The sequence below is a fragment of the Mesocricetus auratus genome, unplaced genomic scaffold, assembly GCF_017639785.1.
Source record: "Mesocricetus auratus isolate SY011 unplaced genomic scaffold, BCM_Maur_2.0 Super-Scaffold_100008, whole genome shotgun sequence".
Taxonomy (NCBI): Eukaryota; Metazoa; Chordata; class Mammalia; order Rodentia; family Cricetidae; genus Mesocricetus; species Mesocricetus auratus.
In genome coordinates, this window is record NW_024429192.1 from 78,940,882 (window position 1) to 78,954,032 (window position 13,151).

Consider the following 13,151-nt stretch of genomic DNA (forward strand, 5'->3'; position numbering starts at 1 on the left):
AGACACCTCCCTGCGGTTACCTGGTGTCCAATAGAGAAGACAGCAAACTGGTATAGGTGGGCTCCACAAAAGGTGAGCTGTGGCCATGCTCTCTGCAGCCTGCCTCTTGCAGGCTCCCATCTGGCTCTGCATCTCTTGTGACCAGAGCTACCCCAGGCTGGGCCTTCTGCCATGGTATGTCTGTAGAGCATGTATCTCACCAGCAGAGGACAGACTACCACAGTTTACAGAGCCACTTGAGATTCCATCATGGTTACAGTCCCCTTCAGTACCTTTACCCTACAGTATTGCCCCTTGATGTTCTTTGAAAATAGTTTTTCAGTTTCACAGCAATGAGAAGAAAAGGGGCCACAGTTACAGTACATTTGCAAGCTTTTTGTTTTTCTTTTTTTGGAGACAGGGCTCCACTGTGTAATAGCCTTGGCTGTCTGGTACCAAGCTCTGTAAACCAGACTGGCCTGGAACTCAAGGTCTGCCTGCCCCCATCTCCTGAGTGCTGGGATTAAAGCTGTGTGCCACTATTGCCCAGTGTACATTCAAAGGTTTCAAATAATGCAAAGCTTTTCATTTTTTTGAAAATCGATTGTGATTGTTTCCTGTGATTTCTAAAACAATTGTGAAGCCTGGGTTTTCGGGTATCCAGGGTGCAGCTGGAGTTTAGGGGCAGCTCCTGCCTCAGAACAGACTGATCTCGGGACTCAACTTGGGTGGGCTTGTGGCATGGTGCAGGCTTCATCACTGAGGCTTCAGGAGGCTGGGGGTGGGCCCTAATCCCTTCCCTGCCCTGTGCAAACATTTCCTGATGATCAGGGTTGACCCAGATGCTAAGGAAGAGGAAGAATGTGACCTGAGGAGTGGTAATTCTGGCCTCACACAGCTAAATTGGTTTGATTTCTGAGAGGGTAGGACTTGCTTCAGGGGCGCCTGGAAGTTTCCCATGGTTTGTGTGTTATTATAATGCCTGAACTCTAGACAAGAGTCCTCACAGAAAGCCCAAGTTTGGGTTCCATAGGTTTATCTGTAGCTTGGTTGGTTGGTTGGTTTTTTGAGCCATGGTTTTTCTTTGTAGTTTTGGCTGTCCTGGAACTTGCTCTGTAGACCAGGCTGGCCACAAACTCAGAGACACTTGTTAGCTGCTCTGTAGGTGCTAGGAATTGAACCTGGGTCTTGTGGAAGAGAAGCCAGTGCTCTTAACTGCTGAGCCATCTCTCCAGCCACTTTGTGTGATTTCCATAAAAAGCTGAACAGTGCTTGGAACACCAAGTTCCAAGCTCTTTTTGTTTTGATTTTTTTTTGAGACAGGGTTTTTCTGTGTAGCCTTAGCTGTCCTAGAACTAATTCTGTAGACCAGGGTGGTCTTGAACTCACAGACATGTTCCTAACTCCGCCTCCTGAGTGCTGGGATTAAAAGCTAAACATGGCTTGCTTCTAATTCTTTTTTTTTTTTTTTTTTTTTGGTTTTTCAAGACAGGGTTTCTCTGTATTGTTTTGGAGGCTGTCCTGGAACTTGCTCTGTAGACCAGGCTGCCCTCGAACTCACAGAGATCCGCCTGTCTCTGCCTCCAGAGTGCTGGGATTAAAGGCGTGCACCACTAACGCCCGGCAACTTGCTTCTTTTAAAAAAATAAAAATGGGTTTTAGTTCATTGTATTTTGTGTGTGCACATGTGTGCTGTGCATGCTTGTGGAGATGAGAGGGGAACCTGCAGGAAGTACCTCTACCATCTACATATCCCGGGAATTGAACTTGGGTCTCCAGAATAGAAGCAAAGTGCCTCTACCCATGGAACAGCCTCTGGATCTTGTACATACGTTTTTGTTTGTTTTTTTACATACTTTGTATGTGTGCCGTATGCATGTGGAGGTAGAGGACAACTTGTAAGAGTTCATTCTCCTTCCACTGTGGATCCCAGGGAGGGAACTTAGGTTGTCAGTTTTAATGGCAGGTGCCTTTACCCGCTGAGCCATCTCTCCAGTCCCCAAGCCTGGCTCTTGACAGCTTGTGCCACCCCAGGTTACCTGTGTGACATTGCTGGTGCAGTCTTCTTGGCCGGGCTGGTAAGTTCACAGAGCAGGACTGTTCCCTGGGATCTGTGGAAGAGGTGAAGCAGTAAATCCACCAGCTCCATCCTTAATCCCTCTGGGGTGTTCAGACAGACTCCGAAGGCTGGAAATTGTACCAAAAACTTGGTCATCTATGAAAGACTCTAGCAAGGTCACTGATGCGACTCATTTGGTTTCAGCTGTTGCTGTTTTGTCACCTTGAGTGAGAGGCCACAAACACACTGACTTGAGGTGGCCCCTGTGTGGGTGACCATCGCTCCCGGGCACCACACTGCAGGGTTCTGTAAGGTGGGCTTATCTCTAGACAAGAGGCTTCTGTGTCTTCAGAGAAACTTAAGAGACAGGCTGGACAGGGTTCTTGTCATGGTCCCCATCATGATGTCATCTATGAGGTCTGCCTGGCTGCTTATCCTGGCCAGAGACAGGTAGGGGTGGCACCAGTTTAGTAAATGAGATCAATGCTGGCCCAGCCCCACCTCTGGGGACCCAGCTGGCGTCACCAGAGTGAGCCTGGGGAGCAGGGCGGGGCCGAGCTGGGAAGATCTCCTTACTTCCCACTCTGCTAGGGGCTCTTCAGTTCTGACTTGCAGCATGCCCTCCCACCAGACCACAGACCCCTCTCCAGCCCGGAGCAGCCCAGCCCTGAGGGAAATGGAACCCAAGGACCAGCAGCTTATGGTGAGTATCCTCCCTCATGTCCCCTGCTAACTCCAGCCCATCCAGCCTCTACCCCTGCCAAGGAACCTCAAACCCTGAGTTTGTCGTGGATCGGGTCTCATCAACCCTTTAAGGACCAGTGTCCCACTCCTGGTTCCTACTTTCCTGGAACCCAGTGATACTCATACATTCTCACCCTGATTCTCCAGACCCCTGTATGCTGCTACTCTATGATCCTCAGAAGGCCCAGGGTCTGGACTATGACCCTAGCTTAGAGCGGGCCTCAAGCTGGCCTACCTGTCAGGCTCCTTGTCCCATTTGGCCTTAGGATGAACTGCATTAGAACACCACTGGCACCTGTGATCAGTTAAGAGAGAGACTGGCCCCCATGTCATCTATGTACCATCAAAGAACCCTTACACATGGGCTGGGCAGAATTGAGGGACATGCAAAGCCCAGGGTCCCTCTCCTGAATGCTCATAGCAGACTGGAAGATGTAGATGTTTCCTTTCTGATCACAGCTAAAACAGCTATGAGACCTTGGGCAAATTGCTCCTTCTCTGTTCTGTGATCATGATGTCACCACCAATTCCTCAGAGCCTTTCTGGGAGGCAAGAACAGCTCCATGCAAGCAGGGTCTAGGTTTGAGTGGGGGTAGGACTCTCATCCCCTCACTGAGACGACCACAGGTGGATGGTCCAGCTGAGGGTCTTGGTGCTGCCTGTGCCCTGTCCACAGGTGGCGCTTCGGATCCGCCCACTCAACAGTACAGAGCTGGAGGAAGGAGCCACTGTCATCGCCCACAAAGTGGGGGACCAGGTGAGACTAGACCACAGGAAGCATTCACTCACTCAACAGGCACACCTGGTGGCCTGGCTCTGTTGGAGGGCAAAGCTGAGCTGACAAGCACTTTCCACACAACTCTGTGTGTGTGTGAGTGTGTATGTGAGTGTGTGAGTGTGTGAGTGTGTGTGTGAGTGTGTATGTGAGTGTGTGTGAGTGTGTATGTGTGTGAGTGTGTGTGAGTGTGTGTGTGAGTGTGTGTGTGAGTGTGTGTGTGTGAGTGTGTGTGAGTGTGTATGTGAGTGTGTGTGTGAGTGTGTGTGTGAGTGTGTATGTGAGTGTGTGTGTGAGTGTGTGTGAGTGTGTGTGTGAGTGTGTGTGTGTGAGTGTGTGTGTGAGTGTGTGTGTGTGAGTGTGTGTGTGTGTGTGTGTGAGTGAGTGAGAGAGACAGAGACAGAGACAGAGACAGAGAGAGGGACAGAAAGACAGACAGACAACTTGCTGGAGATGGTTCTCTTCTGCCCCATCTGTCCCAGGGATCAAACTCAGGTCCTCGGGTTTGACAGTAGGCAGTTTTAAGCACCGCTGAGCCGTCTGGCAGGCCCTTCTTGGTTTTTGAAACTCAGACTGTCACTGGGACCCAGGGCTCATTGATTAGGTTACACTGCTTAGCCAGTGAATCCCAAGGGTTTTCCTGCCTCTGCCTGCCAAGCAGTGAGACTGTAATTGTGTGTCACAATGTCCAGCTATGTGTGTATGTTCCGGTTATGGGGATCAAACTTATGTCCTTATGTTTCCATGGCAAGCATTTTACTGAGTTATCTGCCTAGCTTTTTTTAAATTCCTTTTTGAGTGTCACTTTATAGCCCAGGTTCACCTAGCACTTCACTGTGTCTCCCAGGCGACCCAGTTTTGCACTTATAGAAATCCTCCTGCCTCAGCCTCCCAATTTCCTTTCATTAACTGAAAGTGCATTAGTTCCTTGGGGCTCTCTGCTCCAAAAAGTTCTTTGCTGAGACACCAAAATGAGGATATGGGACAGACAGGGTGGCAAGAGACTTTGGCAGGCCACATTAGCATGTCAGGTCTGGTTTTAGAAACTCCAGGTGATTGCTGGCTGCAGGGTGGGGTGCATGCTCCCATTACATCACTAGGGACTCCCCTTCAGAGAAAGACGCAACATGCAGTTGCCCACACCTCAGAAGCGTTTGCCTTTGGCTGCCACATAGAAGGAATCTCAAGCCAGGCTTTGTGAGATAGACAGAGTGTCCCTATTGGTCACTAGGGAGATTAGTGAGGTGGTCCGTGAGATGATGTTCAGGCAGGGTGTTTGTTTACACTTGAGCCAACAACCCGAAATGTGGGTAGACACAGATCCCTGCCAAGGGCGTCCGCTGAGGCTCAGAGCACCCAGGGGAGGGGTGCACTGGCAAAGCTGCTGTCGGGGCGCATCAGCACTGAGGTCATGAGCTGCTCAACAGTGCACACCAGGTGCCAGTGTTCAGACACAATAAAGTCACATATCAACTTCAAAAGTGGGCTGCATAGGGAGGGCAGAGCCGGTGCCTCATGTGTGTGGCTGTGAACAGTACAGAAGACAGTGCATAGGGCTGGAGAGACAGCTCAGGAGTTAAGAGCACCGGCTGCTCTTCCAGAGGAAGCACCCGCGTGGTGGCTCACAGCCATCTGTAAACTCCAGTACCAAACCAGACACCTGTAGGGTGACACCAGAATGAAGATGGAAATAACGCTATCTGAAAAGGAGGAATAATATATTTATTAAATATACTTACAAGATAAACAGGGATAGAAGCTCTGGGAATGTGGCTAACTTCCAAGAGAGAGTGCTTTTACTTTTACTTTCCCTAAATATCTCGCCAGTTCTATGTGTTTTGGGCTCACCCCTATAGACACCTCTTCTAGCTTCTGTGGGCACCAAGCATGCATGTGGTGCATACACACACGTGCAGGAAAAACACCCATACACATAACATAAAAATAAATCTTCAAAAGACAGCTCGTTCAAAAACATCAAGGCAAAGGGCTCGAGGGACAACTCAGTAACTATTTGCTATGCATGCATAAGGACCTGGATTCTAACCCCGACTCATGGGAAAAACTGGGCATGGCATCAAGTGTTGGTAATCCCAGCTCTAGGGTGGTAGAGACAGAACGATCCTTGGGGTCCCATGGGTAGCTAATCTAGGCAAATTGGTGAGCTCAAGGTTAAGTGAGAGAGAGACCGTGTTTTTAAAAATAAGGTGGAGGACAGGGCGTGTTGGAGTATGCCTTTGATCTCAGCACTTGGGAGGTAGAGGTGGTCAGATCTCTGTGAGTTCGAGGCCAGTCTGGTCTACAGAAGTTCCAGGACAGCAGGACTACACAGAGAAACTCTGTCTCAAATAACAAAACAAAACAAGGTGGAGAACAGTTGGGAAGGCAGCAGAAGCCACTCTGTGGCCTCCCCAAGCACTTGCACACACAGGCACACATCTGTGTGTGCACTGCCAGTCAGCCATGCACACACAAAAAAATCAAGGTGAAGTTAGCACCACAGAAAATTCACTTTCTAAATTTTTCTTGAGATAATGTCTCCCCATGTAACTAACCTAGGCTAGCCTTGAACTCCTGCCTCAGCTCCCAAGTGCTGGATGACAGATGCTCCTGGTTCAAATTTCACCTTTGTCTTTTAAAATATTTAAAGATTAAAATATAATTACATCACTTCCTCCTTTGCAAGTAAACAATCTAGGGGCCTTAGTCCTTTTCAGCTATACGATCCGAATAGACCCCACACGCACACATACCTGTCAGCGGCCACTTGACTTCTGACTGTGGTTTCTGAACATTCCATGTCAGTGTAGTCACACGTGTGTGGTGTGTGGCCTTCCATGTGCGGCTCAATGTTTTTGAGGCTTACCCATGCTGTGATAAGTTCAATTCTCTTTGCCTCCTTCCTCCTTTTCTCCTCCTTCACCTCCTCCTGTCCCCTCCCCTCCTCCTCCTCTCTCCTTTTCTTTCTCTCTTCCTTCCCGGCCCTTCTCCTTCCCCTCTCCTCTTCTCTTCCCTTCCTCCTCCTCTCCTCCTCTATTCCCTCTCCCCTCCTCCTCTTCTCTTTCTGTCTAACAGTGTAGACCAGGCTGGCCTCAAACCCATAGAAATCCACTTGTCTCTGATTCCTGAGTCCTGGGGTTAAAGGTGTGTGCACCATCAAACCCAGTTATTGTTCTTTTTATTTTGGAATAACTTCAAACCAGTAGATAGATTGCAGGAATGCCACGGACCCATTGTTCCCTTAGCTTCATATATTTGCCTTGCTTTGCCCTCTCCCTGTTGTAGGGCATTCACCAGATAAGGCTGCTCAGATGTGGGTTTAAGTCAATAGAACGTCTCTATTAGCTGGCAGACAACTACACTGGTGTTCTGTGTTCCAGTACAGCCCCGAGCCTTCTCAGGGTGAGCTTTTAAGCACAAAAACCATGTCCACATTTCAGTTAACAAGATCAATTAGTCCGAAGCAGAACTACAGAAGTCAAAAACCAAGATTAATGCATTTAGAGACTTTCCCAGACCTATACAAACTTTGATGAATTAGGCCTTTGTTTTAGTTTTGGCAGGTGGTGCTGTCTATACAGCCTGATGGTACTTCCATCATGGAGCCAGTTGTGCTAAGGTTTGGGGCTCTGTTTACTCCCCTGGGCTCTCACTCCATTTTTCTGGAACATTTTAAGTCAGTTTGGGGGCACAACACCCCTCTCCACCCAAACATTCCATCACATACCTCTTTAAAACAAAAACATTCTCATCTGGATGTGGTGGCTCACGCCTATAATTCTGTCACTGGCTGGTCAGAGTAGGAGAGAATCGTGAATTCAAAGCCATCTGGGCTAGACACTTTCTCAGACAAAACACAAGGGCTAAGGAGATGGCTCAGAAGGTCTTGGTTATCTAGCATCCATGTAAAAAGCCCGCATGTCTGTACCCCCACACCTGTAACCCCAGTGCTGTAGGGGGCAGAGACAGGAGGATTAGTGGGGATGGCTGATAGGTTGCCTTGCTCCAGGCTTAGTGGGAGACCCTGTCTCAAGGGTAGAATAAAGCAGGGTGACAGAGCAGGACATCTGAGGTCCTTCTGTGTGTGCCCATACACCATATACCATCACACATTGAAAACAAAGAGCCAGACTAAAAGCACACCTTTAATCCCAACTCTTGGGAGGCAGAGGCCAGCCTGGTGTACAGAGGGAGTTACAGGCTGTTGTACAGAGACTCTCTCTCAAACAAAAACGAAACAACAACAAAACACAAACTCAGGAATATCCTTGTCACATCTAGCATGCTTGAGGGATTAACCTGACTGGGACACTGAGAGAATGGAGAAAAGACAAGCACATATGCTGGGGTTGGGTGGCTTGGTTCTTGTATGCAGGAGCCAAAGTCCCTCGGAAACTCAGTGTGTTTTTTTTATACAGCTGAATGGGGAGGTGGGGTTATTGCATATCAATAAACAAGGAGGCAGTAGGGACAGTGTCTGTAGGGAGCAGTCTTCAGGCCACAAATATCCAGGGGGAGAAATCTATGAGAGGCATTGTCTGCACACACTGTTAGTATTTGCCCTTGGGCCAGAGGAAGGTTTTGTAATCTCTGCGCCTCACCCAGGGAAGGCTTTGTCACTCCCATGGAGCTGATGCATTGGGGTGCTTGACATGGCTGTGCCCATGTCAACAGCACACATTGACTTATGACTTCACTCCTTACATACACATTCAGGCATCTGACTTCAGCAAGGAAATCAGGAAGTTCAAATTGATACAGCATCATCTAACCTTGTAGATACATTCAAAATTCTTTTTTTTTCCACACAATTTTAGTAAGTAAAGAATTTTGTTGTTGTTGTTATTTTGGCTTTCAAGACAGGGTTTCACTGTGTAGCCCTGGCTGTCCTAGAACTCACTCGTAGACCAGCTGGGCCTGGAACTCACAGAGATCTGCCTGCCTCTGCCTTCTGAGTGCTGGGATTAAAGGCGTATACCACCATGCTGGGCTCAATTTCATTTACTTTTATTTTATGTGTATGTATGAGTGTTTTGCCTGTATGCATATAAATGCACTCTGCATGCTGGTTCTATGGAGATCATAAGAAGATACCAGATCCCCTGAGTCTGGAGTTGCAAATGGCTGTGAGCTACCATGCAGATTCTAGGAGCCAATTGTGGGTCTTCTGCAAGAGCAGCAAGCAGTCTCAACCACTGAACCATCTATCTCTCCAGCTCCTCACATTTTATTTTTAGGATTTAAATTTATATAACTCAGATGAAAGGTATCAAAAGAAAAATGAAACTCAGGCCAGGTTGGTTTCATGCCTTTGGTTCCAAAGGAGGCAGAGACAGGCAGATCTCTGTGAGTTCAAGACTGTTGTGCCCAAGTTGCAAAGTCCCCAGAGACTACCAGGAAGACAAACCCACTAAACTGCAAAAGCAAGGTTTAATAATTGTTTATTCACCCATGACAGGGACCCTGCTTGGCTAGCTGTCGCAGCAGTCCCAAGAGGGAGTGAAGTTCCCTGTCTACTGCTAGGTTTTAAAGACAAAAGTTACAGGATTACATCAGTAGGTACAGGTTGGTTTCTGATTTGTTGACATTTGGGTACAATTAGGAGCATTTTTCAAAGTCATATTTTGGCATGAAATACCTGTGTACCAATTATTTTCATTGGTCAGTGCTGAGAGGGAACATTCTGTGGTTTCTATGGCTTTGTCTTGTTACTTGCAGGTGGCCTGTTGTACATAGATACAATAGTTTTCAGAACTATATCCTGGAGACTACAGGAGAGGTTTTGGTCTCCCCTGGAGTTTTCTTTTGTGGCCAAACAGTTCCCAGGAACCAAGCATTTAGGAGGCTGGGGTTGGGGGTTTGGAGTTTCTTTGTGTTCAGTTTTGGCCCTAGACTCCAGGAGGCCAGAGGATCTGGAGTTTCCTTGTGTCAGAGGCTTATGTGTCTTTTCTGTGGCCTGTCATGGCTGCTAAAGCAGGGGGCTGAATGAGGGTCTGGTCTCTTTATTTCTAAATTATTACAAGTAAAGCCTTTGAGTTTAGTTTACCCCTTTCAAAGACCAGCCTGGTCTATAGAGTGAGTTCCAGGACAGCCAGGGCTACATAGAGAAACCCTTTTTTGATAAACTTAAAAAAGAAAAAAAGAGAGACTCAATGGAAATAGTTAAATGTGTAGAAATAATCTCCCAAACGGAACACCACACCACTTTGAGCAACTTCACTGGTCAAAGGAGGACATGCATTTGAAGGAGAATTTAAACAGGAATTCTTAACAGCATGCTTGGGAATTTAAGATTTCTCATAAATGGTCAGATGCCGATCCAAACAACCGTGACCTTTTGGGTTTTAAATAAAGCATAGATAACATTTACTGAGGCTTAATCATAGAATAATTTTATGCCAAAAGTAATTTCCTTCTCATGTGAGCCTCTGTCTAATGTCCTAGTGTCTACCCCATCTCATGACCACATAGGATCTATGTAAAAAAAAGATAGAAGCTAGAACCCACATGTGAGAGAGAACTTGTTGTGTTTGTCTTTCTGGGCCTGGGAAACTTCTCTTCACATGTTTTCCAGTTCCATTTATTTACTGACAAACTACGATTTCATTTGTCTTTACAGCAGCTTATGTTTTCATTGTGTATGTATATCACACTTTCATTATCCATTATCAGTTGATGGACATCTAAGCTAGTTCTGTTTTCTAGCTGTTGAGAGTAGAGCAGCTGGGATAGAGAGCTGACTCAGCGCTTAAGAGCACTGGCTGCTCTTCCAGAGGACTCAGGTTCAATTCCCAGCACCGACACAGCAGCTCACAACTGTCTGTAACTCCAGTTCCAGGGGAGCAAGCACAGACCGTTGGGAATTTGCCACAGAATGGTGTAGCTAGATCATATGGAAATCTGTTTTTAGCTGCTGCTGCTCTTTTTCTTCTTCTTCTTCTTCTTTTTCTTCTTCTTCTTCTTTTTCTTCTTCTTCTTCTTCTTCTTCTTCTTCTTCTTCTTCTTCTTCTTCTTCTTCTTCTTCTTCTTCTTCTTCTTCTTCTTCTTCTTCTTCTTCTTCTTCTTCTTCTTCTTCTTCTTCTTCTTCTTCTTCTTCTTCTTCTTCTTCTTCTTCTTCTTCTTCTTCTTCTTCCTGTTTTGTTTTTCACAGGGTCTCACTATGTAGCTCTGACACTCCTGGAACTCGTTCTGTAGACCAGGCTGGCCTCGAACTCAGAGATCTACCTGCCTCTGTCTCCTGAGTGCTGGGATTAAAGGCGTGTGCTACCACTGCCTAGTTGTTTGTTATTCTTATATGACACTAGTTCTCAACCTTCCTAATGCTGTGACTCTTCAATACTGTCCTTCATGTTGTGGTCCCTTGGCCATAAAATTATTTTTTCTGCTACTTCATAACTGTAATTTTGCTAATGTTATGAATTGTACTATAAACATCTGATATTTCTGATGGTTTTAGGCAATCCCTGTGAAAGGGTTGTTTGACTTCAAAGGGGTCTCCACCCACATGTCAAGAAACACTAGTATATAAAAAGGCTACTAGTTTATTATTGTTATTATGTTATTGTTGTTTTATGTGCCTGTGTGTGATATATGTAGCTATGCATGTCATAGCATAGACATGAACAGTTTTGTGGAGTCAGCTCTCTATACCTTCACAAGGTGTGTTAGTTACTTTTCTGTTGCTGTGGTAACACACCATGACCAAGGCAACTTATTGAAGAGTTTATTTGGTCTAATGATTCCAGAGGGGTAAGAGTCTGTCTGAGGCAGTGCTTGTATTGCTGTGATAAAACAACATGATCAAAAGCAAGTTGGGGAGGAAAGGGTTTATTTTGCTTAAGTTTTCACATGACTGTTCATTATCAAAGGAAATCAAAACAGGAACTCCAAACTGGCCCGGAACCTGGAGGCAGGAGCTGATGCAGAGGCCATGGAGGAGTGCTGGCTTACTCAGCCTGCTCTCCCCCTCCCCACTTTTAGCTTTTTTGAGACAGGCTTTTGTGTGTGTGTGTGTGTGTGTGTGTGTGTGTGTGTGTGTGTGTGTGTGTGTGAAGCTATAGTTGTCCTGTAACTGCCTTTGTAGACCAGGCTGACCTAGAATTCACAGAGATCCACCTGCCTCTGCCTCCTGAGTGCTGGGATTAAAGGTGTGTGTCACCTAGCACCTGACCTCAGCCTGCTTTTTTTTTTTTTTTACAGTACCCAGGACCACTAGCTCAGGGGGTGGCACTACCCACAATGGGCTTGCCCTCTTGACTCAATTGCTAATTAGGAAAATGGAGACTTTTTTTTTTCAGTTGAGGTTCCCTCTTCTCAGATGATTAGCTTGTGTCAAGCTGACAGAAAACTAGTCAGGGACAGATTCCATGGTGACAAAGTAGAGTCATAGCAACTGGAGCTGGAAGCTGAGCGCTCATATCTTGAACTGCAGACAGGAAGCAGAGAGAACACATTAGCAATGGTGTGTGGCTTACTTCCTCCAGCAAGGCCACACCTCCTAATCCTTCCCAAACAGCAGCACCAACTGGGGACCATGTGTTCAAATATCTGAGCCTATGTAGGATTCATTCAAACCACCACCCAACGGTTCTGGGGATGGAACTCAGACTGTCAAACTTGCATAGCAAGCACCTTTATCTGCTGAATCATCTCACTGGCCCCAACTAATGATTTTTGTTGTTGTTGTTAACTTTGTATTTTGACACTTTGCTGAAAGTGTCCATTTAAAGATTCTTCTCCTGGGGTGGCTAAGGTCTCCTTTGCATAGAATCATATCATTTACAAATGAGGATAATGTTGATTATAACAACAAAGGTATTTTTCTGAGGCCAACAAGATAGCTTGGCAGGGAAAGAGGTGCTACGTGCAAGCCTGATGATCTGAGTTCAATCCCCAGATCCCATGAGGTTGCAGGAGGAAGCCAGCTCCAAAATGTTGTCCCCACGATGGCAGGCACACTTCTGCAACCACACAAACATACACACTAGATAGGTAGATAAACAGATAGATAGATAGATAGATAGATAGGCAGACAGAAAGAATATTCTATTTCTGATTCAAGACCCAATGCAGCAGGTACCTTTTGAGCACCCAGGGGTCTGTGTGTGTTTTCTTATCAGCCTTTATGGCCCTTTAGTGAGCAGGCTCTGTGATTACTGTCACTTCACAAATATGAAGACTGGGTGAGGCCTGCGAGATGCAGTGTCCTGGGTTCCCACCAGAGTGAGCAGTAGAGCCAGGGTGAGATAAGAAATCAAGCTCTGGGGATCCAGAGTCCACTTCCATGACTCTCAACCACACAGTCCCTTCCCAGACCCTGTGGAGAGCCATCTAAGTTCTCCTGCAGCCCTGGCCTGGCTCACAGTGGGTAGGCTGCCCCGTGACACAGTATATCCCCAGGAGGAGAGACAGCAGAGAAAGTCAGCTTATGTCATGGAGCAAGCACTGGCCAGAAGCCAGAAGCCCTGGCAGAGCCTGACCTCCTAGGACTACAGTTTCCAAAGCTAAGAACACAGGAGGGGCAAGTAGTGGTCATGTGACAGGACCCTCAGAGCCACCCAGCTCTGCCTCCACTTCCTTGGTTCCTCTCTGGTG

General features: G+C 46.8%; 1 protein-coding gene across 1 annotated transcript in view; it reads left to right on the forward strand.

The window, feature by feature from the left end:
* The first annotated feature begins 2,654 nt into the window (after positions 1-2,654).
* The window catches only part of LOC101842812 (kinesin-like protein KIF19), a 48,108-nt gene continuing 37,611 nt past the window's right edge, over positions 2,655-13,151 (forward strand). Inside the window, exons 1-2 of the mRNA XM_040751452.1 lie at positions 2,655-2,741; positions 3,459-3,539. Coding sequence (XP_040607386.1) covers positions 2,655-2,741; positions 3,459-3,539 — 168 coding nt within the window. The remainder of the gene's footprint in view (positions 2,742-3,458; positions 3,540-13,151) is intronic.